This window comes from Protopterus annectens, chromosome 10.part0 (genome assembly GCF_019279795.1).
Source record: "Protopterus annectens isolate FY-2018-M chromosome 10.part0, PAN1.0, whole genome shotgun sequence".
NCBI lineage: Eukaryota > Metazoa > Chordata > Ceratodontiformes > Protopteridae > Protopterus > Protopterus annectens.
Window position 1 is genome coordinate 439,074,162 of NC_056744.1, and position 25,963 is coordinate 439,100,124.

Genomic DNA, 25,963 nt, shown 5'->3' on the forward strand with positions numbered 1-25,963 from the left:
AAAAAAAAAAACACTTTATGCATCACCACTTAGCTAGGGTTAAAGTATTCCAAGCCCCATAAAGTCTGTTCTTTGAATTTTCCCTTAGAACTAACCAGTTTTAGTTTTAGCAATCATGCCTGCTTCTTTGAGCTCAGCACTTGTTCAGAATTCATTGTAAGCACTAAATAAGCTACAAATTACTACAGCACTCAACTTTCCTCACTTGTCTAGAGGAAAACAGTTTTTAGTACTTAATAAATAAGCACCTAAACAGGCATGTCTAAGGGTCAGCTCCCGGTGTTTTCTCCTGTCTACCTGATGAATCTGGGCATCTTGGGGCAATGCAGCAATTGCCTCATGTACACAGACAAGCCTCTCCTCCTACCACCCAACACTACAACCTGTGAGAGATGCACTTACATAGCCAAACTGGAAGCAAAGCTCTCTTCACCCAAGATTGGACTAGACAGTCAAGAGGAGCAGGTAAACACTTGCACCGCACCACACTCATCACATAGTCCCTCAAAACCTATACCACCAAAACACACACATACAAACACAAAATACACACTTACATTCACGAAGGCTCTCAATAAAAATCTGCCCAAACAACAGGGACCTCCAAAGCAGAAACGCAAGCAACCTCCACCCCCCCAACATAACCCAAAAGACACATAGCCCACAAACTCAGTGTGCCACTCAACCACAGCCAATAAGGCATAACAACGTACCCAACACTCTAGTCATAGGTGACCCTATGGTCAGGCACACTGATGTTCCACTCGCCAGGCTAAACAAAGAGAAAGTTATTGTCAGATTCCTGTTGGGTGCCAGGATCCACCACATAACTCACGCACTCAGGTCACTCCACATCAAGTACAAATATGACTCTGTCATTCTCCATGTTGGTGTGAATAACCTGAGATGTACCTCCTTGGACTACATGAAAAGAGACATGGAGGAGATTTCTGATCTTGTAGCTGAGGCAGGTATGACCCTAGCCCTGAGTAGCATCCTGCCATCACCCAGAATGATACCACAGTACAAGGACAAAATGATTGACTTCAACAATTGGCTAAGCATCTGGTGTCATTCTAAGGGGATCCAGTATCTGTCTGCCTGGGATGACATGATCGACAGAGCATGATGCTTTGCCAGAGATGGCCTGCACCTTTCGCCCTTGGGATTCCAGATACTGGCTAAGGCTCTTGCCACCCCTATAGTGCCCTTTTTAGGCAAGGTTCAAATGACAAATGCACCGCCGTAACAGGTAAAAGCAAGCAAAATCTGAGGGTAATGCTACTCAATGCTAGAAGTCTAAACCTCAAAATGCACTCACTCGAGGCACTCCTTAAAATGGAGACCATTGACATCTGTGCAGTGACAGAGACCTGGTTCAAGGCTCCAGAAGCACCCCTACATTACCAGGCTATAATTCATACCACACCTTTCGGCCGCCTAACCTGGACCGAAACACAAAAGGTGGAGGAGTGCCCATATTCATTAAAGATATCCACACCTCCAGGCTAGTTGCTCAGCATAATGCATCCGAGATTATCCAGTTGCAACTAACTCTGGGCAAGACCACAATCCAAATTGTATCTTGCTACAGATCCCCCACCATGCCCCAGGATTCCCACTCCTCATTTCTTGATACACTGGAAAATATTAGGGTGCAACCTAACACCCTAATAATGGGCGATTTCAAATACCCCACCTTTAACTGGGAAAACTACTCCTGTACCAACTATTTTGCTCAACGTTTTCTGGAATTCATAAATTCCAATGCCTTAGATCAACTTATCCACACCTCCACCAGGGGCAGCAATATCCTAGACATGGTCATTACCAACATGGGCAACCGGTGTTCCACACCAGAGTTCAGTTCCTCGTTGGTCAGATATGACCACAAGCTAATCACCTTAGATATCCACATCCCGCCCCCCCCCCCACTAGGGAAACCACCATAAAAAATTTATCCAAAGCCAATTTCACGCTTCTTAAGACAGAAGTGGCAAACTTCATGATACCCATGCAGACGGACAATAGAGGTACGACTGCTGAATCCTACACAAATGCACTTTATAAACACTTACACGAGTGCATGGATCATGTAATCCCTAACAGAACCAAGATGCTATCCTCCAAAAAAAGAAAACCAGTCTGGTGGTCCCCTGCCATAAACAAACTCTACAACAGAAGAAAGAAACTGTTGCAAAAAAAGAGTAGACTCCCTGGTCAGCCTCAGTAGGAAGATGAGATGCCTCATAAAATCCTCCAAAGCTAGTTATAAAAACAAAATCACCACTGATTCTAAAGACAACCACAAAGCATTCTATAGCTATGTCAAGAATCTCAATGGCAACACTCAGATCTGCTCTGTGTTACAGCACAATGGCACTAAATATACAGAGCCAATTGATATTGCCAACATCCCGGCAGATAGGTTCAGTGCTAACTTTACCCCCCTCTCACCCCCTAAAGGGCACATCTCTATACTGGAAGAATGCAGTTACTATAATCACGGCTGCACAGGTAAGCACTCTCCAAAGCCAAAAACACAGCATTCATGGGACCTGACAACATCCCAGGCTGCATTCTACATGAACTACAGAACGAACGGACACCCCACCTAAGTACCATGTTCAATCATAGCGTTACCTCAGGCTTTGTGCCCACTGAATGGTGCACAGTGACAGTCATCCCACTCCACAAAGGGGGAGCCACCACGGACCCTGGGAACTACCGCCCCATTAGCCTGACGATCCTGGTCTGCAAGGCTAAGGAATGTATCATCATGGAACTTATAAACAATGACATTGGTAATCTCCAAACTTTGGACCCCACCCAGTTTGAGTTTATAAAAGGTAGATCATGTCTCCTAAACCTGATAGACTTCTTTGAAGTGGTCACCAAAGCTGTAGATGAGGGTAAGGTGGTTCACACAGCCTATCTAGATCTCACCAAGGCTTTCGACACCATCCCCCACTCTGGAATTATAGATAAACTCATTAAACTAGGTATAAATCCCTATGTCACAAGATGGGTTACCAACTGGCTCACTGACAGAACCCATACCGTGAAAGTAGCAGACTCCAAATCCGACTTCAGACCATTGACAAGTGGAGTACCACAGGGTTCAGTCCTGGGTCCTCTCCTGTTTGGTATCTACTTCTCTGAAGTACAGGCTAACACAGAAGGTCTTTGGCTAATGAAGTTCGCAGATGACTGCAAACTAGGAGCCATAATCAAAACTCCTAACAATGTGGGCATCCTACAAAAGGGCCTCACTGAGACAGATACCTGGTGTCAAAGCCATGGCCTCAAGCTCAATGACAAAAAGTGCATTGTCATCCCTCCTGGTAAAAACTTTGTACCCATGAACTACCACATAGGCAGTAGTGTACTTAACACCGAAGGTGTGATAAGAGACGTTGGGACACAGGCGGACAGTAGTCTCTCCTTTGAAAATCACATCACCACAGTAGTCAGAAAATCCTTCTACGTGGCACACCTCATCACAGAAGGTTTCTCATCCAGGAAAAAAGAGGTCATTGTTCCCCTCTACTCATCATTCATTAGACCCATTATAGAATACAGTGCCCCTTTTGGTATGTACCTCACAAGACATCTACAACAACTGGAAATTCCGCAGAAATACCTCACAAAGAGGATTACCCACCTCAAACAGATGCCCCATGCAGACCATCTCAAAAAACTCCAGCTTTACTCTGTCACATATCGCCTTCTCAGAGGTGATCTCTGCCTAACATACAAAGCTATGTCAAACCCAGAGCTGTTGGACATGCTCCACTTAAAGAAATCCCAATCCCTCTGAGTCACACGCTCTAGGGACCTAAACCTTGTCACAACAATAAACAGAACATGCTGGGGGGATAGATTTCTGTCCCAGAGACTTCCCATACTCTGGCACAAACTACCTATCTATATCAAACAAAGCTCCTCATTAGCACTCTCCAAGAAAAATTTTGATGATTGGATGTGAGATAGGAAATTCACCCCAGGGATAACTTCTGTGGCTCTGCTCAACATGGGCACAGGAAAATAATGTTCTTGGGTGGCAAAAGCCAGGGTACCTTTTTGGCTACACTTATATAGGCCCTAGGGCCAATAGCCTAGTACCTGCCTATGAACCTATGACTTTTGGTATAAAAGAAAATTGGGTAGACTAAGCCAGTCTTTTGTTGTGAAAGAAGACTGAGAACACATTTAGACCCTCAATTCCAGAATAATTCCAGCTGAAATTACTACCAATGATGGCTGTTTTCTGGAATAGAAATTTTATAGTAATGGAAAAAAGCTGGTCAATTCTAGTAAATAATTTGTATCCCAAATGGGAACTTTCATCTCTCCAGGAGGCTTCAGATGTATAACTCCTTCAGGAAAATCTACCCACTGAAAGAAAAGCCAGAGTGGGTTCCCAGGGAAGATAGGGTGATATATAACAGCAATGAAATTCAATATAATACAAAGCTGAACACATTACAAAGGCAATCAAGAATTGTGAGCATACTGGCTGAAAGGGAAAAAGACTTTTCTGGCACCAAGGATTAAGTGTGTTTATTTAAAAAGGTAAGACTTTTATGGTGGTAGTTTTCCTGGCTCCAAGACAAAAACCTGACAACCTCAGAAGAAACAAAGCCTATCAAGAATCAGAGCATTAGCATCCATTTTGGAAGAGGGGGCTGTGTAGGAAGAGGTGACACACCTGACCTTCTAATTAACAGAGAGATCCCTCTTTACTGGAAGTCATGGTCATTGGATTGCACTGTCTAGAAGAAGAGTGAACCCTTTTGCCACAGAACACTCTTTTGAGTTTGTGGAAATACATAAAGCATGTTCCTCTCCTGATCAGTTTCTTGAAGAACATCTTGAATCCTTTTTTATATTTCCCCACCCTTGCAGGACTCAACCTGATGGCTCTTTTACCTGCACCCAATCAACCCATTCTTTTTGCAGTGGGGCTGGGCATATTTGGTCTAGGCGAGAGTCCTGCATCTCATTTGTTTCTACTTGGGAATCCCCAGTCAGCTCATCTGTTCTGAGGTGAAAGTTAGATGCTAGGGAGTGGGCCAGCTTGTTAGTCCTGTGGGGTGGCTGACCCTCATCACTGGTGGGGCACCCTTCTTCCATGCAGTAGCTCTTCTGAAATCTGCTCTGGGCTGCCCTTCGAGGAGAAGCATGCTTCTGTATGCTGATTTCCTTTTGACTTATTGTGCAACTTGCACACAGCAGCACTGGCTTGCTAGCTCATGCTCCATGGTGTGGAACATTTAGTGATCCCTCTAGGAGTCAGCCATGTAGTGAGACAGAGCCATCTCCCTCCCTTCAGGATGGTTGAAGTGGTAATAACTTTGTAATTCCATCCTCCTCTGCAAGGTCCTATAGGCACCCGAGCCACTGTTTGAACTCATAACTTTATTCCTTTATACACTCGGAGAGGATAGGGAAGTTATAAGAAACGAAAGACAGGTATTAATAACTAGTTAGAAAGATAAATAAGAATATTTACTTCAACGAGAATAACAAATAGAAAAAACACTTAGCCTGAGCCAGTATCTGCAATCTCGACTCTGCAAGCGGCAAATGAGATCTGGGTAACTACCGCTAGGCATGCTAGGATAGGGTCTAGTCTCGAGCCAGTAAAATCTCTCAAGCTATAGTATACGGCTGTGTTGGAGCCAAGGATTGGCTCTGAACCCAAACAGCAAGAATGAAGGTGAGATATGGACAACATAACATCTGGGGTTCTGATGTCGAAGGAATGCTCCCAGAAGCGAGTGCCCTCTCCATCAAACGAAAAGCAGACCTGCCCAAACAGGGGTGGGAGCCTGGAACTGAGAAGGACAGTCTCAGAACCGGGGTCACTCCCTGCTCTGTCGAACCCGCTCTTGAGGATGGAGCCTCAAACCAGATCGGTGCAGATGAAGCTACCTGCACCAAGGATGGAACTGAAAGAACACACTGAACTGTGCCCCGAACCAAGGAGCCCACAGCACAATCATGACATTTTGGAAGGATCAGTTCAGCAGAAACTGCGGACCAGAGGGACAGACCCGGAGGCTCAGTAAGGTCCATTACCGGTGCTGAGACGGTGGGGTTCCGAGAAGGACGTCGGAGCAGAAGAGTTCGGAACTAGGATGTCCGAAGGCAGAGAATAGGATGGAGTCCGTGGAGAGGTCAACCCAAGTCCTGCCAGAGGATGGGTCTTGGAAGGCATGGGTATCCCCCTAGCTGCCAATAGCTGATCCACAAGATGCACCACATCAAGTTCTGAAAGGCTCCTGGTGGATCTAGTGGATACTCTGGATGGGGAATCAGGTCAATCTAAGAACAAGCTACACACTTGACCTAGGAACAGGTCTATGGATGGAGAATATTGGGTCAGTGGTGTGTGATCTGCCGGCACTGGTGTCTCGAGTTTAGAGACAGGAAGTAATGGGGTCAAATCCAGTCTTGTCATAATAGAGCTCGGTGCAGAAGGGGCACTGGGAGCTGAAATCAGAAGTTCAATCATCATTGCAGAGATAGGCATCGAAGACATGCACTGTGCCAAAGTGGCCACAGGTGCCGAAGTTGTAGCAGGCGAGGTGAGGTCTATAGTCGGTGCCGGAAGGAGTATCGGAGCTGGTACTGATATAGCAACAGTCGAAGTAGTCAGAGCAGACAAGGCAGATTAATGCTCTGAGGATAACTTTTAAATTTTAGGTTTCACAGGCTTATCCTGGTCAATCAAGGGTGAAGATGGAACTGAATGGGGCCTTTTCTTATTTTTTGTAGGAAGGGTTGAGACCTCCATTGCAAAAAGGGCCTCTGAAAAGGGAGATTTAAGCATTCCCTCCAGAATTATTTTATTATTGCGTTTGTTCGGAGTGCGTTGGCTAAAGCTTTGGCAAATCTCACAGGGAGGCTGAACCGAAAGATGGGGTACCCCCAAGCAATAAATACAATCATTGTGAGAGTCACTATTAGGTAGTTTACCATTACATGAGGTACAGTGCTTGAAACCCCGATATACCCTTCTTATCCGACATCTTGAGAAATAAGCACAACAATTCAAAACTTCAGAGAAAGGCAAACTCTATTTTTCTAGGTCAGAAAAAATACACTTAGAATATATAAAAAAAACAATATCAAAAATATCAAACATACCAACTAGACTACAAAGAAAGGAGGGAAGGAATACCAGCAATGGTATTCAAGGAGTACCACAAGGGTAAAGAGAAAGGGCCGTACCAGCAATGTTACTTAAAAAAAAATACCAATGGGTAGAAATAGAAGGGAAGAATATCTAGAACTACTGTAATTTGACAGGAAAAGGACTATAACTCACAAATATTAAGAAACAAACAAGTTTTTTCACACAAAATATCAAAAAAGTTTCCACTTAGCTGAGAGCTCGTCTGAAACGTGGCTTTATGGCTATGTGGCAAACAAGATCTGAGGTAACAGAGAGAAGGGCATTGTGGGTAGAAGCTTAGCTCGAAAGTTTTTTGGCTGGAGAGGGCTTGGTAATAGGCTGACTCGGTTTCGAGAACCCATCAGTGATGAATGGAAAGAAGATTAACAACATCAGATAAAATATTTCAATGCATTGGCTACATGACAGCTTACTTAATATCTAGATGGAAACAAAAAGGTTGTGAGGCATGAAAAAATAAATTTTTAAATACACTACTGGAATGCCAATCAAAATCAAGTATAAAAAAACAAGCAGCACTCAACTCAAACCACTTCTTCTTGTACTGCAGTTCTAATTATAATTTATATTCAGCTTTATAAAAGTACCAAGTAACATGCTGAAAGTAGCAATATCTGTGATAGCCCCACTTGTAAAAGGGTTTCTTATCCAAAAAAGACCTGCTGCCTGACAACAACTATCTACTTGTTTCATGGGGAAAACGTGATCAAAATAAAAAATGAACAGCAAACAAGAAACAAGCTCTAGATAAATTGCTTAAATGATTACTGCACAGGTTATAGACCACAAGTGATAGATTGGCATTCTGTTTAGTTTACTGGTAAAACCTGCAATGATGACTGCAAGTCTCCAATAAATGTAGTGAGCTTCTGAAAATACTGTAATCCTGTCCTTTATTACAAATACTGTCATATGCATTTCTATCCCTTAGGCTTATAAGTTATCTAGTTATGTAAATATTCTCTGCATGGCAACAACAAAAAGGCTTTCAATGTTGGTAATTCTCTAACAGTATGCTTATTAAAGCTTACTTGCATTTTAAAATCTCAGACAAGCTTACCTGATGGTCATTAAAGCATTGTTACTTAAACACAGAGCAACAGGCAGTTCAACATGCATTTTCTGAATAATAATAAGCATAAATCAACAGTATAAAAATATAACAGAAAACCAGAACATTCTGCCAAATCAAGGACAGATGAAAAGCCACTGTAGTACTTGTGTCTACGTTGCATGGGGGGATACTCTGCACACTTACACTGCATAACTGCTCCTTGCCTTGCTTGAACACATCCAGAGTCACTTCATGGGGGAGGGGTTGCAACAAGCATGTCACAATTTGAAATGTCTCTGGCTGATGGTGATGGCCCTGACACATTTGTCATACCTCTCAACCTCGGAGCAATAAATCTGGGCAAATCCATAAATAGAAGTTGGACTATTTTTAAATATTGCTCTTATAAACTTAGAAAGATATTTGAGTCTTGCATTAATATGAATTTTCTGAAGGGTATGAAATCTGAAACTCAAATGTCTGTCATTATTTTCTAACTTCAAGTCTTTAATTAGATTTGCCACTAATTTGCTAGAAAACCACAATTTTATGAAAAATGTACCAAAAATGTGATGCAAAAATATAAAATAGCCACACAATACAGCTGGGAACCTGTCAAAGAAGGGACACTTTTTAATATTAATACTGTTAATTTGAGCAGCTGACAAAATAAGATAATCTGAAATAAAAGTAATCTATAACTCTGATCATTACAATTATTTCTTAATTGTAAACCCTCCACATTTTCTTCCAAAATTGCCATTTTGCAGAGGGATTATTAGGGGGAGAGCAACATTTTGAGCCAAAGTTGGGGACAGTTGAGAGGTTTGGATATACCTAATTCTATAAAGCAATTTATTTGTGCGTACCTGTCAACCTGTTAATGCAGGAAATCTGGAAAAGGCTAAATATATTAGGGGAACATGCAGACAGGAATAAAAATTGCTGTGGTATAAACTTAGTTAATAGAATAACAGGTCTTGCTTTAGCATGCATTTTTCTGAAGAGTATAAAGTCTGAAACACAATATCTGTCATTATTTTGTGACTTCATTCCTAAATGATTTGCCAGAAAACCACAATTTTTATGAGGAACAAACCAAAAATAAGAATTAAAAAGCTATTAATTCTGTGAAAATCTGGACAGTTGATAGGTATAGTTCAGCCAGGCCTGTCTTTGAGTTTGCCACCCTTCCCCCCCTCACAAAATCATGGTCGAATGGGGCCTCCCCCCTCCAGCCATTCCAATGTCCCATTACTTGGCTATTTCACCGCATTTACCATAAACACTGTAATGTGCATACTGCTTTATTTCTACAATGATTTGGATTTTATTTAGAAGTTTTATTTTACATTTTACAGCACAAACACTAATAGATATCTACTAAACAAAGCAATGCAGTCTCACAATAAAAACAGACTTAGCATTAAAACTTCTCTGCCCTTGAAACTCACATTCATTGAAACAGCATTGAAACCTACATACAAAGAAAATACATCTGGTCAGTGGCAGATAAAGATTAACTTTGTGCTGTTTTCAAATCATAATCCCCTTGCACATGAAACATACATGTCTTCTTTGATACCCCTTCCTGACAGTATTAAATTATATTCCCTGTATAATACAGTACAGTTGTTAGAAGGCATTTTAAATTTATTGTTTTGAACATTTTTCCAATAAACAATGAAACAAAATGCATGCACAAATAATGACAAAACTGCCCAATTCAGAACATTTCCATCATAAAAGTCTACTCAAACTTCTACAATCCACCAATATCAGTAAATATGCACAATCTCTGCAGAAGTAAAAGTTATCTAAGTAATTCCACATTAAAGAGATATGTAACTAATGAAGAGGTTGCTGCTAGCAAACAACTTTATATTTCATTGTTTCTTCTACAAATAAAGTGCCTGTTGCCCTTGAGGAATAAATTGCCCATGTTACATTAAAAAATGATAAGCTAGTAATATTGCAATAGGGAATGGGTGGCAAACTGATAACAGGTTGATAGTTACTAGGTATCTCTGCCAAAGAGGACATTCTCAGGACTGCACCATCTACCCCCTTTAAAAGTACAACACAGTACAGTAATTCATCTACATACTGTGGGAGTAGAACCCACAGCCTTCTGTATTGAAAGCAGGTACACTACCTATTGTGCTATTAACATTGCAAGCTGACTCTGCATAAGCAGCACTAAACTTTTCTTCCCCTGAAGCTGTTAGCTTCTTGTAAAGTCCACTCGACACTCAACTGTATCTCTCAGTTTTGCAGCACATGAGAACAATAAATCTGGAAAAAGCCAGGGACATATTTTAAACATTGGTTGTATAACCTTGGAAAGTTGCTAGAATAAAATGTGCTACTGCCATGCATTTCACTACCAAGTCTTGGACCCAGGACTCTGTGCACTACAGTCAGAGCAACATATCACTATGCCAAATCAGCTGTTTCTTAAAAGACAGGAAGACTGAAACTTAAATGGTTATCATTTAGTGAATTCAGTTCTCGCCATAGCTCTCAACCTCTTAGCACAAAAAAAAAACATTCACAAAGCCAATAATGGGGAAATACATCTCTAAAAATAGGAACACATTTCAAATATTGATCTTATAAACTTAGAAAATTGCTAGATTAAATGTTTTGTGTTACCATGTACTTTCTGAAGAATATGACATCTGAAATTCAAATGTCTGAAAATATAGAAAACCACAGATTTTATGAGGAACAGAACAGAACAAAAATATGAGGCTAAAATCTGAATGCTTTTCACAAGTGGTGGTGGGCAGGGAATTCAGGTTCTTGCTACCTGCACCCAAGGTTGAGGGTTTGAACCTGAGCTACTCTCTCTAGCCACCAGTTATAGTTAACTGGGGCATTTCACACACACACACACACACACACACACACACACACACACACACACAATGATGTTTGCATACATTTTGTCATGTTTATTGTTAGATTTACTTCAACCGTAATATGCTGATGCTAATCAAAGGTTTCTGCATCCATGGAGCTGAAAGCATTTAAAGGGCAACTATGCCCTAAACACATTTCTTCCAACAATTCATACTTTTCTCCCTACAAAATATTCCCCATGCTTCCATATGTTAAAAAAGCATAACTTAGCAGTTTAAGCCACCTTTGTGCTGTTTCCATTCTCTTCAGCTTCTTCTTTACACACACCATCTTGAACCACCAAATTAAATTTCATAATACTTTCATTAGGAATGTTTCTTCCTTAGTTTTACATCATTTCACCTATCAGTTCACGATAAGCTCACACCCCTACAATTTTAAATATAGATGGCAAGACAATTTACAGAGCAAGTGGATGACCTTCCAGTATTAAATTTGAATTATCAGGTATGACAACAAAAAAAAGGAAAAAAAAAGAAAATTCAGGTTATTTGTTTGAACCGCCCATAAACTGACCAACTACTAAAAACTGGAATATTCTTTATAATAAGCAGAAAACTGAAACTGCCAAATAATACTGATGCCTTGGGGTCTGGGTAGACTGATATCTGAAATTTCAACATATAGTTCATGCTATTAAAATTGAAGTGAACAATCTCCTCGACTGGGTAACAACAATAATTCCTCACTTCCTATCCCCAGTTCATAGAGCTGCTATTTTCAAAGAATTATTTTTCCACAACTAGCAGTATAAGGAGCATTATTATAGCAATAACCCATACCTGGGTGTGGGTAATGCTGGATTTACCCACGGTTGGTGTGGTTTGGTCACGAGGGCGAAGCCCAAGTGGCCAAACAAAGCCAACTGTGGGTAAATCCAGCATTACCCACACCCAGAAGTGGGTTATTGCTATTATACAATGACATTATTTAAGAAAAAAAATAATTACTTTTCTTAAATAATGGCATTGTATAATGCCTCCTTGATGCCCTTCCGTAGCTGTCTGGGTATTCTGCGGCAGTTCTGATGTACTGCGCATGCCTACGCAGTACATCACAGCTGTGGGCAAAAGCAACGGAGAAAGCAAGATCTCCATTGCTTTTTACAGCCTGTCTCGCTATGTTAAATGGGTTTAACCTAGCGAGACAGCTTTAAAAAAAGCAACGGAGAATCTCCGTTGCTTTTTTTAAAGCTGTCTCGCTAGGTTAAACCCATTTAACATTGCGAGACAGTTTTGAAAAAAGCAACGGAGAAAGCAAGATCTCCATTGCTTTTTAAAGTGTCTTGCTATGTTAAATGGGTTGTTTAACATAGCGAGACAACTTCAAAAAAAGCAACAGAGATGCTCTGTTGCTTTTTTTAAAAGCTGTCTCGCTATGTCAAACTCGTTTAACATGGTGAGACAGGTTGTAACAAGCAACGGAGATCTTGCGTTCTCCGTTGCTGTAAAAAGAGTTATACTAATGGAAAAAGTCCGGGCAACCGGACCTTTTTCATTACTATAACTCTGATTTACAACGTGCACGCTGACCAATCAGCGTGCACATTTTGTAATATTAATGGGGGGTCATTGTATAATAGCATTTTTATACCTCTGACACTTTCAGTTCATGGTCCCATCTCAGTAACAGTAGGTCCTGGATGAGTTTATCTCTCTTATCTGTATGTAGTGTATTTGGGTCTATATTAGAACATCGACTTTTTAAAACATCGAATGTTCTAATATCGACCCCTATTCAGCGAAAGCTAACAATATAGAACATGCAGAACAGCAAATTTTTTCCAGGGAAAAAATTTGCTGAAACGCACACATACACAAAACACAAGCACGTCAAACAAACAGCAATCCACACACATACACCTAAAATCCTACATCTAACCCTACACTAAACTGTACATACACCACTAGCTATCCACATACCTTAACCCAAACCCTAACCCAAAGGTCCGTCACTATCGCTCACTCACCTCACCCGTGCCCTAATTCACCTACCCCGTGCCCTAACCCTCACGTCCACACAATCGCACACTTACCTGATCCCGACCCATAACTTTCCACCACAGTGCTGAAAATAGAGAAGCCACAGGAATGGCCAACCGAATTCCTTCCCTGGGAAGAAATTCGGTGTTCTGCAGCTTCGCTGTTTTCAGCATTCGCTGATTAGGGGTCGATATTAGGACATTCAAAGTTGTGAAACTTCGATGTTCTAATATAGACCCGTGTATTTATATGTCCTGCTTTAGATTGTCTAGCCCCTTAGATCCCCAAATAACATGTTTCCAGGTACCCATCTACTCTGTATTTCATCTCCAACTGTGCTGTATGAAAGCACTTGTGTGGGTACTTTCAAGTAAAAAGCCTAAATTTTCTAGCATTTGTTGCATGTGTTGGGGCTAAATATATATTTCTTGTCATTGCTCCTTAGTTTCACATTCCACCACTGCACTAGTGTTTGCTTCATTCTTTTGAGATTATTTATGAACTCTCTGTAGACCATTGGTATTATCTTTACTTTTGTTGCCATTTCTAATCTTGCTTCCATTACTATATCTATCCATCATGGTTTGTCATCCTCACATACCACCTGTCTTTGTAGCTTTATAGCTTTCTAGAACACTCCCATATATAGGCTAGTTGAGATGTCTTGGGCAAGTCAAACTTTCTCTGTTCTTGTTTCCAGTTCATTATTGAATCCTTCTAAACAATTTGTTCCCAGTATCTAGGTTTGAAATTTAGAGCTTTCCATCTCCTTGCTTCTAGGTGTACTTGACTTCTGGTTCCCCTCTGGATTTCCATTCTGTTGGTTTAAGGCATTTGAGTACCTTCCTCTTTTTCACTGATCCATGCTCAGGGCCCTGGGTAGTATTCTAACTAGTCACTTTGCTAACCTAATCATAAAGATATTTAATAATGATTTAATACTAGTGTTGGTATTTACACCCCTGGGTCAGATGGGTCTTCACCCCTTTGGGTAACACACCTGCTAGCAAACTACACCATGTTTTGGAGATAAAGAACCCTCCAAAACAGCATTAAACACGTGTCCATATTCCCACTAGTTGATCCTCACAAAGCTTCCATATCTCAACTGGGATAACATCAGATCCTGGTATTTTTCCTGTGGCCTAAAGACTAATAGCCTACCGTATTTCATCTGGGGTTATCTTTCTTGTAATTTCCCTCCTTTCTTCCTTCATCATCAGTGGTACTTGCGATGCTTTGAGGATATTCTCAATTTTACTATCCCAGACACTCTCCTTCTCTCCCTCCTGGTATACTCAAGCAAGATATTTTCTCATCACTTCTAGAACCTTGTGTGGTACTGTTTCCATTTTTCTTGTGTGAGGGTCTTTGGTCTTTGATCTTAGTCTCAAAGTATAGGACTTTCTGGGCCCTTAATGTTTGTGCTAACATTGTATTCACTATATGGTCCATTTCAGAATATAAGTATTTCAGCGCTGTTCTCCTGTATTCATTTAAATTTATCAAATCTGCTACCATTTTCTTTTTCACCTTCTTCCATTGTTCCCCTTCCTGCTCAGCCATCTCTCAGCTATTTTGTTGCATGTCCTTAATTTCGTCCAGCCCCTCCATCTATTATTGATTATTATGCTCCAACTCTTCTCTTTATCTTTGCAATACTTGACAGTGTATCTGCTTTTGAGATTATCCCATTTGTGTGCTATCTCTCCAATATTTTGCTCCTGCTGAGATAGGTTTGCCTTATTAGTTCCCGAATCCAAACTTTGAAACCTTGTTTCCTGATCAAATGTATTAGAAACCTCCTGCGCCTATCATGACCCAAGAATTCAGATACTTTCATTGTTACAAGGTACATTAACTGCTACAACTATTGGGTCATGATCGCACACACACACACACACACACACACACACACACACACACACACACACACACACACACACATACACACACACACACACCTAAAGCAAGTACCAGGAGATTGCACGCAAAAGCAGCCAGCCTAAAGCAAGTACCTGGAGATTGCTCACAAAAGCAACCAGCCTTTCCTCCATAAGCCAAATCAGCCAGTAGTCCCATTTCAAAGCAAAAGCAGACAGCCATTTCAAAATAAAAGCAACCAGTAGTTCTGTTTCCTCAGTTCCTCAAGCTTTTCTCCAAGCTCCTGTTCTCTGTGCTGGAATGCAGAGCACGCATATGTGCGCTGCCTCTATGCATTCAGACTGCAGACATTGCAGTCTGATACCCTTCCAGTCTATGCAGGTGTAACTGCATAGACTTCTGGAGCATCTGTAAGACTGCACCCTTCTTCCGAATCCGGACTGGTTAAACAGCAGTCCGGATTTGAGTTTCCATGCACGCATGTGTGAGTTATGGGATTTTTTTAATTTTGGTTTTCAGCTGGAGGGGGCTGCAGTCCAATAGCATGAGTCGCCATTGCCCCCCCCCCACATACACACAGCAACACCCCTGTAGCATCTCCTCACTCCCTTCGCAGCCACTCCAGTGTCCAATTACAATTACTTGGCTATTTCTCCCCAGTTACCATAAACACTGCTCAAACCTCGGTGTGCATACTATTTTCTTTTTTATTTCCATAATGATTACAGATATTTGGATTTAACTTAAAACTTTTATTTCAAAATTTATAGCACAAACACTGAAAGACATTTGCTAAACAAAATAATACAGTCTCACAATTAAAACAGACCTGGCATTAACAGTAAACTTCTCTGCCCTTGAAACTCATGTTCATTGAAACAGCATTGAAACCCACATTCAAAGAAAATGCATCTGGCCAGTAGTGAATTGAGTTTACCTTTGGGCTGTTTTCAAACCATAGGCCCTCTGCACAAATTTTTAGGACCATGCATCCATACATGCATGTGTTCTTTGATTCTCCTACCTGATTATATTAGATTAATTGTATAAAACAGCACCACTTGTCAGGGTAGGTTTTACATTTGTAGTTTTGAACATTTTTCCAGTAAGCAATGAAACAAAATGTATGAACCAATAATGACAAAACTGCCCATTTCAGAACATCCCTATGCCTAAATGGGAAGTGTTACTGCTTCATGTGCAGTAGTTTAATACATGGAGAGGAAAATATGCATTTAATGTTTTTGCCAGTTAATGGTTAAAGTATTTACCTCACATACATAAGGTACAAGGTGTGAATCTCACTTCTGAAGTAAACATTAACTAGACTTAAAAGGGCCCCACAAGGGTAGTTAGCCTAGCACTTACATTTTGACAATAAAAGGAGACTCAAACTTCTGTCATTACAATCCACCAATATCAGTCAATAATGCACAATCTGCAGAAGTAAAAGTCGCCTGAATAATTCCACATTAAAAAGATCTGTAACTAATGTAAGTTGTGCTTGCAAGTAACTTTATATTTCAGTGTTTCATCTACAAATTTAGTGCCTGCTGCCCTTTAAGAATAAATTTCCTATGTTACATTAAAAAATAACAGTTGGTAAGCCAGTAATATTGCAGTAGGGAATGGACGGGAAACTGACTATACATTCAGAATTACTAGGCATCTCATCCAAAGGTGGACAGACTCAGGACTGCAGCACCTCTACCCCCCCCCCAAAGTACAACACAGTATCTGCAATTCAGCTACATGGTGTGGGAGCAGAACCCACAGCCTTCTGCATCAAGAGCAAGTATGCCACCTGTTATGCTACTAACTCTGCTTTCAAATTCAATAGCACAGTGATGACCATTTGCAAATCAATACAGTTGTACATTGAAAACAGCATGAGCAGCAGTAAACTTCTCTTCCCATGAAGCTCACAATTCCTTGAAAATGCACTGAAAAACTCACAATTAATTGTAAATGCACTGAGGTAGTTAGTGTAGTCATACTTTTCAACTGTCCAGATTTCAGCAGAATGTCCACATTTTTGCCACATGCTTTTGGTCTCTTCCTCTTAAAATCTGTTTTTCTTCTAGCAGACTACAAAGGATTGAAGTCACTAAAGAATGGCATATGTTTGAGTTTCAGACTTCACATCTTTCAGAGAATGCAGGCTAACACAAAACCTGCCATTCTAACAACATTCTAAGTTTATAAGAGCAATATTTAACATCTGTCCGTATTTTTGGGTGTTTGTCCCCCCATTATTTAAGGCTTTGTCCAGATTTCTTGTCTTAAGAAGTTGAGAAGTATGGTTGGTGTAGAGTATTCAGGCAATTGTATCCTGCAGCTAAGATTTATTTATTTAACATTTGTTTACCAGGAAATTCCGACTGGAACAGAGTCCATTTGTAGCAGAGGCCAAGGGAGAAATATTCCAGACGCATGTCTTTTCAATGTGGGAGGAAACTGGAGACCCCAGAGGAAATCCACACAAAAGCAGGAAGGATATGCAGGCTTGGCACAGAAGGAACCCCAGCCTTGAATCAAACTGGAGAACCTCTTGCTGGGGGGGCGACAACGCTAACCACTGCGCCACTGTGTTGCCCAGTACATGGCTAATGGTTAAATTAACTAACCTGCTGTTCTTAACTAGGACATTTTACTTACTGCTTATTTGTTTTCTATAAGTTTGCATGGTGGCCCAAATTCTCAAGCACTGCAACATTTTTGCAAATTTTTTAAATTTCTTATCTAAATAAGGCTTAGATGCCATACTATTTTAATTGCTTAAATCATTTTACTGAGTCATAATGGTGTTTTTTAGCTTTCTCTGGTATTCGGTCAAAGGCTACCGATTTCACTGCCAGATCAAGACTTACCAGTCTGATCTGTGACAAGCTGGACAAATGGTAACAATTCTGTATTCTGTGAAACAATTAAGGTTAGGAAATGTGACAGCTAGTCTCTTACAGGTAGACTAGCTTCACTACAGATACCTGTAAAATGCAACCTGTCCAGAAATCGCCAAGTCTAGTTTTCACTTCTTTCTCAAGACTATACAAATAACCATCTATATGTAGCACAGCACAACATTCAGCATTCAAAGCAGTTCTGTACACCTGTCCAACAACTGCAGGACCTAGGGTATAAATGATAATAAAGAAAAGACAGCAAATTAATGTAGATATCAAATCCAATATAAACAAATGAAAACAATGTAAAACCTCAAATAAATGCCACTATCTATTACAAACACACCAGTCAAACTTAAGTATGTAACATACATCATGTGCAAGACACACACACACACACACACACACACACACACACACACACACACACACACACACACACACACACACACACACACACACACACACACACACACACACACACACAGTACCTGGAAAGTTATGTACAGAAGCAGCAGAAATGTTCTGTTTCATTGCAAGCAACCTGCTTTAATGTGCTAGCATCTTACCAAAATATCTGTTGTCCCCAGGAATGTTAGGTTTAAATTGTATGTGTGGAATTACAAAAGAAAAGATGAAACAAATAGTAGATATGCATGCGTTGCATGTGTCGACTCATGCTCGCAGGGATGTAAGGGCATTCTTAAAGAAAAACTTCCTTAAAGAAGACTTTTTTTTTATCTTTCTAATTAAAAAGTACATGTTGTGGCAACCCCCCTAGTTAGTGGGCCCCCTCCCAGCCAACTGCCTAGGTCGCCTAGTGCTAGATCTAGCTCTGGCTCTCAGAATACTGTTTGCTTAAGTGACTTGCTCAGAATAAGACAGTAGGAAAATGGAGACTTAGGAAATCAAACTCTGGACTATAAGATTAAACTCATTAACAGCTAAGCTCCTTCTTCAGGGAGAATAATCTCAGCAGACCTGTGTGAGTACACATCTGAGAATGCAGCTTAAGTTAAAGCACCCAGACAGTCAGTGATATAACATGATACATGACAGTCCATGGTACAACCTACAGGCAACTTCTCTGCAAGGTTGTCCTTCAGTCCAGACTCTGGAAATTTGTGAACTTTTGCAAAGCCTGTCTCACCATATAGGTCTAGAAATGGGACAGCTGAGATAAATAGTTCAGTACCCTAAACCCCAGTGTGGCACAAGAGAAGGCTCAGACTTTTTTGCCACTCTGCCCAATGTTTGGACTTCTTATCAGGTGGCAAGGTGAAAAGAGTTGTGGTATGTGGGACCTATGCTGGACAAAAATGATCACAAAGGAGTCAAAACTGTTATTCTTAATTAATTGTTCTACCACTCAGGAAGGGCTTGTACATGGCATATATCTTCTTAGGGACTGAAAGGGGCTGATCCAGCATACCTGGGTGCTTAAATAGTACTCTTAATCACTAGCTCCACAGAAGGAATAAGTGAAGGCTCCCCAGGCCTCTTATGCCTTTCTACAGTGAAGGAGCAAGAGCTTCAAGCTCATCTAGGCTGTTTTCATGAATCCGAGAACTTTTCCAAAGAAGAGATCATTTGGGGGAGGGGGAACTAGGGTATCTATGCACTCATTATTTTTGCCATCTCAGAGAAAATTGCCTTAAAACTTTCTGACTCCTCACAGGACCCCAAGTATGACAGCGTGCAGTGCCGTCAATTATCTGCAGGTGTGAGCTTATACATTACATCATGCAAAGAGAACATGGACAAATTGGGAGGGATAGGGAACTGGTACATACTAGTATATGTGCTGAAGGTAGGACTCATTGGAAACAGACCTGTTCCAGGCCAAGTTCTGGATTTACACTATAGTTCCTAAGAGGACAAAGCCACACCCATAACACTGTGTAAACATCTGCTGGATTTAGTATCTCTGAGATTAAAGCCCTGGCATAAGATGACTGAGAGACACATCCCAGTTGGGACCTTTTGGCTCAACTGGCCCTGGAGCATTCTCTGGACTGGAGACCTTAGTTCTGGGTCTTGCCAGTCAATGGTCTTGCGATGTAGTGGTGTGTTCCCCACAATCAGAACAGTTGACATTGGGAAATAGCTATTAAAACCATAGGTTATATTGCATAAAGTCTAATGCTTCACCTCCAGGGTCAGAGCTAGGGTGGACTGCCATGGTCCCCTTATTGGGTGCAAGTTTGAGCCTCACTAGTGAAATGTAAGTTTATCACCTGAAGGGTTAGAAGGTCTGGTTTGATGCTGCTTACCTTTTAGAAGGCTATGCCATAATCTGCTCTCTCAGTATTTGTCCTTGTGGAGATGATCTGACATATGCCTGAGGCTGTGTGAAGGACATTATCTCTGGTCACTATGTGGAGCTTTCTCAATGGCCACTATCTGTTTTCGTTACAAGGCAGGCAAAAACTTCACCTTTGAGTGTCAGGATTAAATTGCTGGCACTTGTGTCCTTTTTTAATATCATGGTCCTACTCATGACAAGAAAAGGAATGCTGGTGCAGATCCTTGTTGGTAGTCTGATAGCTACATGGACAATTTGCTTAGGCATGCAAATGCAGAAATTCACTGTATCCTCTTAAATGTGTCATTTGGAAATTAACCATATTTGAATACCATGCTTTGCCATTAATGCATCCTTAAAGTACTTTTGAAGAGAAAGAAATGAGTACATGCACAAGCCTGTCAAGGTTAATTCTGGTGAAGACGCTTTGTGCCATTAACACCATTCAGAAATCCAATGTAAATACACAGTCCCTTATAAAACATGTATTTCAAGTTGTTTCTGACTAAATTAAGACATGAAGATGTCATCAAAGAGTAAGGCAACTTGAAAAACAGACAGCTTACCATGAACAGGTTGAAGAGAGGCTCTCCCATTGTCTTTTTCACTTGCTCCTCAACAACTGGAAATCGTCGAACAAAACACTGAAATTACAAAGGCATAGCAATGGCTTAGCAAAGAATTATAAGGAAAGACAGAAAGAACTGGTAGAGTGATTCAATCTCCATCCCCCTGAAAGGAGAGCCACCACAGGCACTCTTTAATGCCCATAAAAAAAAACATTTGCTTATCTGGGCATATGATACTGATTCATTTTAAAACTGTGTATTTTTTATTACCAACTTATTTATTGTTCTTTGCCGTTTGTATTTATCTGTATATTTGCAATTTCTTTGAAAACACATCACTTAAAACAATAGAATAATAAAACAATTCACCTCCCATGGCCAAAAGGCATGGTCATACACAGTCAAAATGTACTTTGTTTTGTTTTTCAAATTACTGTTCTTTTTATGCCCTGGCAGACTATCCCACTACAAGACCATCTCATGGCACTGACCACAGATGATAGATGCTTACCTCCTGTTGTAATAATGCCTCAATCTTGTGTTGCCATTATGTAAGCCATGCATTACAGAGCAACCCCAGAGAATTCACCCCTTGGAGAATGTAGCCTCACATCCATTGGTGTGTGTGTTTGTGTGTGCCCATGTGTGTGTGTGCGCATATAGACTCACACGCACACGCGCACACACACACACACACACACACACACACACACACACACACACACACACACACACACACACATATATATACTCACGCATGGGTCTATGCCATAACACTGAAACTCATAAAGTCGAACCCATATCATTGAAAACTCATAACACTGAAAACATTCTCCAAAAACATATATATATATATATATATATATATATATATATATATATGTATTAATATATACTAACTCCATGATCGCACAACTGTAGAGAAAATTAAAAAAAAAAAACACCACAGACAGTGAATTAGTCCTTAAGTGCAAATACGGACATCTACAGATCTTGGGGTACAACATGATACTGACCATCACAATTCACACATACTGTGCTAGACTCACTTCCCTAATAACTCCTATCAGAAAAAAATGACATCATCGCACACATTCTGCACAATTCTATACAGTTCTACACTTTTCGCTGTTATGAGTTTCAGCTGTTAAGAGTTTTCAGTGAAATGGGTTCAACCTTAGGGTTCCAGTGTTACAAGTTTTCAGTGTTATGATTGGGACCCATACATACATACATATATATATATATATATATATATATATATATATATATATATATAGAGAGAGATTTATGTATCTATATAAAATATGTTTTCATGTAAATATGTGTGTGTGTATATGAGTGTATATGTCTGTTCTGGTCCTGGTTGAGGGCAAGAGCATACCTCTAAGTGTACTTCAGTGCGAGGAACGGTTAAAGCTTCAGACATTCCTCCAGCTGCCAAGAGTCATCAGTATCCCCCAGCAACTTTTGCCAAAGGCAGTATACAACCTCTGTATCAGCAGGCTAGCTAATGAACTATACAGTCATATGCCAAACATACATTGCCGTTGTAAGAATTAATAAAACACATAAACAATTTTTTGTATCATTGCAACATTTATAGTAATTAAGCTGAAAATGTTTCAGTTGACTAACATAACTTTCCAGTGGGGAGTTACTCTGTAATTCATGTTGAAACGTTCATGCCAGTAACTCTGCTATCAACACATAAAAATCAACATTAACTAATTAAAAGGCACCTGTTATTAACTGATCACATTTCTGACCTTTCTTTGAAGGTCCTTTTATGATAATCATCCCCTCAGTCACCCTATGGCACACTACAACAGTTAACGCTACAGCAATTTTTAATTGGTATTGTAATCAAGAAAAGTTGGCTTTATTTGCAGATGGTATTATTTTGTACATGATACATTCAGAAAAGGACATCTTAGTGCTGTTGAACATTTTGAAATAGTTTCAGGTGTTTTTGGGATATAAAATTAATGAAAATAAAGCAAAGGTTATAGCAGTTAGTTATGTACCTGCACACAAATTGGTTCAGCAATGCCCATATTTATGGAGACATGATAAGATTAAGTATTTAAGAGTATGAATTAAAAAGGCTTCTGTTATGGCACCTAAGGATACATGGCGAGATACTAAACAAAAGGGATCCCTAGCAGTTGATAGAGTTTTCAGAAATTCGAACTACTTATGGTCGAGACCATTTGATCTAGTTTTTTAAACCCGAAGCTTTTGAATGGAGATCATGGTACAGTGAGGATCTGGAAATGTACCCTTTTCTTTACTGCAGTGTAATCTTGGAGTTGATATATATAATTTGCAGGGGGGGTGTTGGGGGAGCGCCTCCCCCCCCCCACATGCAGGTGCAGGGGGCTTGCCTCCCTACAAAATTGTAAAAAAGTAGATTTTTTTTGATGTTCAAGTTTTTGGAAACTCAAATCATATGCTTTCTTTGATTTTTTTTTTAGGGTTTCTGAAAATTCAATCATTTGACATAGATCTAAACAAAAGATAATACAAAACCTGATAAACTGGAAGCTCTGGTTTATGGATGTGAATAGTAAAATACAAGCAGTGAAACTGTTTTTAGTCCCTTTAGTTTTATATACAAGTCAGGCATATTTTTATCAACCTGAGGAGAAATTGTGGATTATAATTAATAAAGAGTTGAAGGAATTTATCCGGGGGGGGGGGACAAGAGTTAAATGGGATGCAGTAAACTCTCAGTTAACCCAGCACCCATGGGGATTGGTAGTTGCCGGATAACTGTAGTTTCTGGTTGCTTGAGAGTTACTATTAAAAATAGGCCTGACTAATACTGTACCCTATACTATTTGTTTGGTTTGACTTGTTCTCAGGTTGGGGAGAGAGGGAATTTATTCTTATCTTCCTTTTTAAAACTCTAAAACTCTAAAAACATAAGGTATGTTTCTGCAGGGAGAAACCAGAAAGTGCAACACATGAAAATTGTCCTGTATTTCTTCAATGGTTTTGCCAGCTGCTTGAGAGTGCTGGTTGCTTGAGTTCAGGTTAACTGAGAGTTTACTGTATGTTGATCCTTTCAACTAAACAGGTGGATTACCTGATTTGAAGGGATATTGGTCGCTTAGGATTACCTGATTTGAAAGGATATTTTAGGGCTACACAGTTATGGCTCATATACATAGCACATGTAAAAAGTTATAATTCAAAGTAGAAAGGGATGATGATGAAGTTGGGGAGGGGTCAATAAATAAGACAAGAGTGGGATTTTGGATGCAGATCTTTAAGGAGGATAATTAACAGCCCTACAGCATATTGTATTCATAAAGTAGCAGAAAGTATTCTAAAAACTAAGCCAATATGAGAATAGAGAAAGTTGATTTTGCCATTAGAGATTACTGCAAGCTGTGGTACAGGAAATAGGCAAGAGGGAGCTGGAACTTACTGGTGAAAACTGCCAAAGGAACCAAGGTGTGATGCCCGTACACTGGCCCAGTAATCAAGGAGCCTCACTAATCACCACTAAAACCAGTGATGGGCGTCCACATTGGGAGGATAACAAGTACATATACAGTAAGGTACAATTTCCCTTAACAACACACAGAGATCACAGTCAGTCTGGGGACCTGGAGAGAGAAAGAGAAACCAGCACCAGACTGACTGTGATCTCTATGTGCTCTTTAGGGAAATTGTACCTTATTGTGTGTGTACTTGTTATCCTCCCAATGTGGACGCCCCTTACTGGTGTTAGTGGTGAGGATTGAGGCTCCTTGATTTCTGTGATGTCTGTGCACTGGACCAGTAATGCAGGAGCCTCAATCCTCAGCACTAGCACCAGTGAGGGGCATCCACACTGGGAGGATAACAAGTACACACACAGTAAAGTACAATTTCCCTTAAGAGCACACAGAGATCACAATCAGTCTGGGGCTGGTTTCTTCCTTTCTCTCCAGATCCCCAATAAGACTCCCCACTGGCACAGCTATAGGGTTCAGATCTCAGCCGAGTGGTCAAGCCAAAACCACCAGCACCCTCTCTGTCCAACCAGTGCTTCGTGTACTTGCCCAAGTAGCTGACACACACTCACTTTGAAACTTGAGTTATATACAAACACACAGACACTCCTGGGGAAGGCTGGCACAGGTTCACTAGCTATGCCCCCTTCTGCCCAGGCTATATGGTAGTACCGACTGCCACCAACCAGTACTGTCATCTACTGTGCAATGTTATTATTATCCAATTGGTAAGTGTGACTTTGACCTGAAGACTATTTAGGAGTGGCTTATGCAGTATCACCAAATACATGCAAGTACTTTAAGAGCTTAAATTATCTCTACACAAAACAGCCACAGTTGAAAAGTTTAAAAATATTTAATAATAAATAATAAAAACACAAGACAATACTCATTAATTCAACACAGTGATAATAGAGAGTTCAAAAATCACAGGAAATACTTTAAAACATCATAGGACAGTCTGACATAAATATAGAAGACAGCTAGACTAATCTTGCTATTTATATCTATCTCTAAGAGAAATACTAAGATCTAAATATCTTACTTACAGAGCAAAGCAAAGTGCTGGTGAGCTGATGTGTTCAGGTTCAGACATAAATACAAAATTCTGTCCTTTCTTTCTGAGATAGTCTTTAAATTGATAATATACATTACTGCTGAATCATTTCAGATTACATCATTCTTATCATTTCTGAAGTTTCACAAGCTCACAGGACGCAACATTTTAACATTTCTTTGTAATCTGCACCTGCCAGGAAGCCACAGCAATACAAGACACTTTACATGTGAAACCTAGTAATTATCTCTGTCTTACAACACTAGAAAGAATTTCCTGGCCCAGACATCCAGTCTCTGAGCTTGAGATCACACACAGTCATAAATTCTTTACTTATCAGGTTTCTGGTGCACTGTGATTACACTTTTGAAGCTTAGCACATAACACAGTTTTCTTACATTTGTGAAACCAGCCTGTGGATCATATTGATATTTACAATGACATAGAATTATTTACAAAATTCTATCTGGCTGGGCTGGCAGCCCCTCAGTTTTTCACACAAGATATTAGGAGGAAATAACTACAAAAGGAAAGCTACTATAGTGGAATGAGGCCAAGAAAACATCAAGAAAAC

General features: G+C 40.2%; 1 protein-coding gene across 2 annotated transcripts in view; it reads right to left on the minus strand.

Moving 5' to 3' along the window:
* Positions 1–25,963, minus strand: part of ARMH1 (armadillo like helical domain containing 1) — an 859,505-nt gene that overhangs the window by 123,788 nt on the left and 709,754 nt on the right. For both annotated transcript variants that reach the window (XM_044085339.1, XM_044085338.1), the window contains exon 10: positions 20,824–20,901. In XM_044085339.1, coding sequence (XP_043941274.1) covers positions 20,824–20,901 — 78 coding nt within the window. The remainder of the gene's footprint in view (positions 1–20,823; positions 20,902–25,963) is intronic.